Source organism: Salvia hispanica, chromosome 6 (genome assembly GCF_023119035.1).
Source record: "Salvia hispanica cultivar TCC Black 2014 chromosome 6, UniMelb_Shisp_WGS_1.0, whole genome shotgun sequence".
NCBI lineage: Eukaryota > Viridiplantae > Streptophyta > Magnoliopsida > Lamiales > Lamiaceae > Salvia > Salvia hispanica.
In genome coordinates this window covers 31,331,976-31,336,747 of record NC_062970.1, presented here as the reverse complement: position 1 = coordinate 31,336,747, position 4,772 = coordinate 31,331,976, and the positions used below count along the sequence as shown (strand labels likewise).

Below are 4,772 nucleotides of genomic sequence, written 5' to 3'. Positions count from 1 at the left end.
TGGGGTGACTAGCCGTTGGAGCGGTTATCTTCTCGGTTGTAACAGATTTGAGTGAAGCCTCTTTCGCTCAATGCTTTTGGTATAAATAGTATAGAGCTTTGATATGAGTGAGTAATTCTAGTAGTTGTATCTCTCTTCTTGAATCTTCAATAAAAGTTTCTCTCCTTCAAGATTCAATTGAGTTCATCTTCTACACTATCAACCTCTTACTTGTTCGATCACTTTCTTGGCTTACTTTCATCACATATTTAATAGGACGGAGTGAATATATAATTGATTAGTAGTATAATTTTTATCATTATTATTAATTTTTGTATTTTAAAATGGGGATCAATAATACTATTCAAAGTCTTGGGATATATAGGAGTACGCAAGTTCTAAACGCCTCGTAATTTTTAGCTTAAAATTTAAGAAATACTCCGTACTTGATAAAATTTATGTTTTCCAACTCTCCAATTGGATTGTACTTCGAAATACCATATCCATATATAACACCAGAACAATCGGATTTATAAAGTCGAAATCCTTACAAAACAATACTACTTAGTTTCGAAATTCGAATTCATGATACAAGAATGAATCAATTTTCAACTTCTTGAAGCAGTTGGTCTCACTCAAGATGATCGTGAGGCCTGATCGACATAAAGAAGGCGGCATACTGGCGGAGACGCCGATCGCTATCATCTCCGGTGGAGCGAAAGCTCAGCGTCCGCCGCGTTCTGTCAATGTAGCGCCGCCAAGCCAGCTGGATGTTGACGGCGGCCCAAGTCCTCCAGTTGGAGGAGTAGTACCTGGAGGTGCGTGTCAGCCTCTCGTTGGCGAATTTGTAGCGAAAGTGATCGGTTATGTATCTCAGATGTTTGGCTTCCAGGGCGAATGCTTCGGTGGACTCGATGCACGTGAAGGTGGCTGAGGAAGCCGGGAGTCTGTCCATGAAAGGGCGGCGGAGGCACCATGACATGAGCTCGTCCCCAAAGAAGCCTCCGGGCTCTAGCATGCTTGTCGCCACCACTCCCCGGCTTAAGTTTTGGCTGCTCTGCACACGGCCCCGGACAATGAACACCATCCGTGGCACCGGGTCTCCTTCTCTTATGATCTATTTGATGGAAGATGTAACATTTGTAAGACTCTTTTGCTACTATTACTAGGAGCAAAAGTAGAGCAGTACTCACATAAGTTAAGGACATTTTGATCTAGAGTTATATGATAGGCAAAGAATATCCAAGTCATAATGTATCCAACCAAATACGCCAATATTAATGGATTTCATAGTCTCTAAATACTTCTACAATTTGTACTTGATGGATATCAAATTTAATTTGTTTAAGTATCTTATTCTTTAATTATTAATCATCTATACACTGTAGCGAACTTCCAGGATTCGAATATAAGATGGAACGGACGTTACCTTTTCATTTTTGGAGAACACGAGGGGTTGAACACGGTCGCATATGTTGTCGAGGATCAGGTCATCCAAGTTGTGGAATATCGGTACCTAATTAAACATGAATCAAATTGTAAACTGGAATGCTTCAAGAAAATGCAATTGTTTTGTAGTCAAAGAAGTCACCTTTTTAATAAGATCAAGGCAGAGGAAGCGTTTGATGTCTCGCCTAAGCCCTTCAGGCAAGTCTTTAATGAGTTCCATCTCATCATCACACCCCAGAGTTGCCCATTTTTGATGCTCATAACGCCGGACTCTTTGCCTCAGCTCCGAGGGCAGCTGTCTCCGCTTCATCCACCATTCCGTGTCACGGATCCTCAGTTGCATCTTTCGCTTTTTGGCCATCACGGCGTGCAAAAATACCTATGGTACATGAGAGTTGAATAGGTTTGTTAGAAATCCAACAAGTGGGATCCTTTAATTACTAACAATCCAGTCCTACTCAAAATTTATCCAAGGATAGATTTGCACAGTTACCTGAATATTACCAATTAACAAGGTGAATAGCATGAGGCCACTGAGGACAGTGCATATACTGAACATCACTTCCAACCAATGGCTCGTGGGCTCCAAGTCATTTCCGAAGGTGCTGCAATCAAAACACCATTTAATATTTAGCAGCAAATCCTAGTGACTAATTATTTTGTTGTTGCAAGAGCTATTCAATTATCACCTCAGAGTCATCAATCCCCAGAAAATGGGATAGAGGATCTTCACAGCGATGGAGTTGCTCGAGACGACGGGGAGAGCCCACTTGTATATCCCATACTGGAACGGTCCGTTTACATCCAAACACAAGGGCTTTCTCATGGTGGAGTTACCACCACAGGGGATGTCCATACTCCCTGATTTCAGTATCTGATAGCAAACCTCCTCCGAGCAGGACAACGACAGGTTACACGTTTTACTCATATCACAGCGTTTCTTCAGGCACGATGCCACACGCTGTATGGCTAGAACATACCAGCATCCACCAGCAACCTGAAAAATACAGACAATGAATGTATAACATCCTTTTTCAAGTAACTATACAGAATTTTATCTGGATATGAACTTACATGAGAAGCAATGAAGTATGCTATGAGATTAAGGCCAAAGCCCCACCAAATTGTACCAAATATATACCCTGTGACCTTTTGCATTCTTCTCATCAAACATAGGCAGTGATAAACCTTGGGAAGGAACTGGAACAAGAAGATGAGTAGGAGAATGGTCATTATCAGCTTTATCTGCTCGTCTCTTATCAATCGCGGTACGAGTAGCCAAAACGCCGCCTGCATCAAAATCAAAAACCAGATTGTAAGGCCAAGAAGCCAAACATTCAAGGTATAAAACAACGATTTCTGAAACCAAATTTGTCACATCCAACTCAAAGCACAATCTCGTAGAGATTCTCCTCTTGCTGTTAGATTAGATGGGTCATTGAAGCAGAGTTTTCAAAAAGAAAATCTAAAATTATAGAAATGGAAGAGTAGTATATTTCAATATTTGAAATTGATCAATCCTAATCTCGGTATAGTATTTAATTAAAACAAAATGTAGTAGTAGTATGACCTGAGGCAGGGGCAGAATAACAAAGACATCAAACCAGAAGCCTTTGAGGGAGCGGAGGTAGTGTGCGGCGATGACACGTGGGTCCCAGACGAGCTTGCCGCAGCCGATGACGAGCGACTCCCGTGACACGAAGGCGAGGCGGAACTGCAGCCAGAGGTGGACCAGGTGCACAGCGTCGACGCACGTGCGGAGAATGGCGACGGCGGCGGCCAAGCCACCGTCCATGTAGAGGCAGGGCGATCCGCCCCGGCCGATGGAGAGCGCGTAGAAGAAGAGGGGGTCCACCGCCAGCGCCATCCCACGCGCCAGCAGAAACGCCCTGTTCCACCGCTGCACGCGCTTCGTCCGCGGGTCCAGCACACCGCCCTGCCCCTGGCGCCGCTTCTGCTTCTCCGGCCGGTTCTTTATCGGGAGCAGCGAGGAGCCGGCCGAGGCCTCCCACTCCGACTGCCCGGCTCTCTCGCAGCTGGTCGAGTGGAACACCGGAACTCCCACTTGAGTGCATTCGTAGCACTCGCCGGAGCCCGAGAATTGGTAGTCCTCGCCGTATTCTGGCTGGACCGATTTCCGCCGGAATAGTCCAAACCACCTGCGCTGAACAAAGTTGAGTTTAGCTAAATTAAATTAAATTGGGAATTAATTAAATAATGAATTGAAGAACCTTGAGATGGGGAAGGGGAGGTGAGGCATCTTGGTGGGTAGGAAACCATTTAATTTGGTGCAAGAAGAAGCAGAGATAATGAAAGTGGAGATTGGAGGTGTGTGGTAATATGTAGGGAGTGATAGAGTTGATGAATGGATGTGAATCATCCATCGGCCATGTTGTGTTCTGTTATGAGCATGTTTTGATGCTGACAATTGGTAGGAGGCTTTGTGGAGACGAGGTGAACGTGTAGGACATGCATGTCTTTCTCTTTTTTTCTTACACTTTTGTGGGGTTGGCCATTGCTTAATAATACTTCAAGTAAAAAAAAGTTACTGCACTGCAGTTTTTAAATTTGATGTTGCAACTGTCATATAAACACTAGTTCTCGGATGTATTGGCAATTGGCATTGATTTATTTTGACGACTTGTGTGTACATTTTGGACTAGAGGTTAATGACGAAGTACTTCTACCTCATCTATTCAATTCGATATGTGTGATAGCATTTCAAGGTTCACAAACTTATTATGATCTAAATGAACTTTTTATATGTACATATATTATGTTTCAAAATGTATAAATTTTTTTATTGAACACGCATTCTAGTGCATAATTTGTAAAAGAGATATTGGTCCCTAAAATCATGAACTTTGGTCAAAATGTATTTCCCATAAACTTTAAAATTGGTCTAGACTATCACAAACTTTGCACTTTGTTTTATACTATTTCTCACGGCATGTCTATCACCATATTTGACTAATTCATGAGACTTTTTTTTATCATACATGACACAATTAAATCAATGTGGTTTTCTCCGTGACTTTTTATCATACTTACTTGTTATGAACTTAAAAAATGGTTTAAAGAATCATAAAACGTATCATGGTTGTCCACGTAAAATAAGATTTTGATGAAAATATCTTATTTGGATTAGTATTAAAGTGCAAAGTTTGTGATATTCTAGACCAATTTTAAAATCCGTTGGAAATATCAAATTTTGGCCAAAGTTCATGATTTTAGGGACCAATATACCTTTGTAAAATAAGAGAGTAAATAAAATTAAAAGTATTATTAGTAGATAATGATATACGTATTATTAGTAGTCTAATTGGGTATATTAAATTAGAAAG

The 4,772-nt window shown here is 41.5% G+C and overlaps 1 protein-coding gene across 1 annotated transcript; it reads right to left on the bottom strand.

Annotated features, from left to right (window-relative positions):
- Nucleotides 1-461: 461 nt before the first annotated feature.
- LOC125195708 (cyclic nucleotide-gated ion channel 2-like) lies at nucleotides 462-3,825 on the bottom strand. The gene is made up of 8 exons (XM_048093879.1): nucleotides 3,660-3,825; nucleotides 2,999-3,587; nucleotides 2,503-2,718; nucleotides 2,118-2,425; nucleotides 1,922-2,033; nucleotides 1,571-1,807; nucleotides 1,409-1,495; nucleotides 462-1,096 (listed from the first exon to the last, which is right to left on the bottom strand). The coding sequence occupies exons 1-8, from the start codon at nucleotides 3,806-3,808 to the stop codon at nucleotides 611-613; spliced, it is 2,184 nt and encodes a 727-aa protein (XP_047949836.1). The 5' UTR covers nucleotides 3,809-3,825; the 3' UTR covers nucleotides 462-610.
- Nucleotides 3,826-4,772: the final 947 nt, after the last annotated feature.

Excerpts from the sequence above, each read along its gene's own strand:
- LOC125195708 (XM_048093879.1), bottom strand. The coding sequence starts at position 3,808 with ATGATTCACATCCATTCATCAACTCTATCACTCCCTACATATTACCAC. Across the intron at positions 2,719-2,998 it reads TTATTCTGCCCCTGCCTCAG|GCGGCGTTTTGGCTACTCGT; the intron begins GTCATACTACTA and ends ATTTTGATGCAG. Across the intron at positions 1,496-1,570 it reads GCCTTGATCTTATTAAAAAG|GTACCGATATTCCACAACTT; the intron begins GTGACTTCTTTG and ends ATGTTTAATTAG.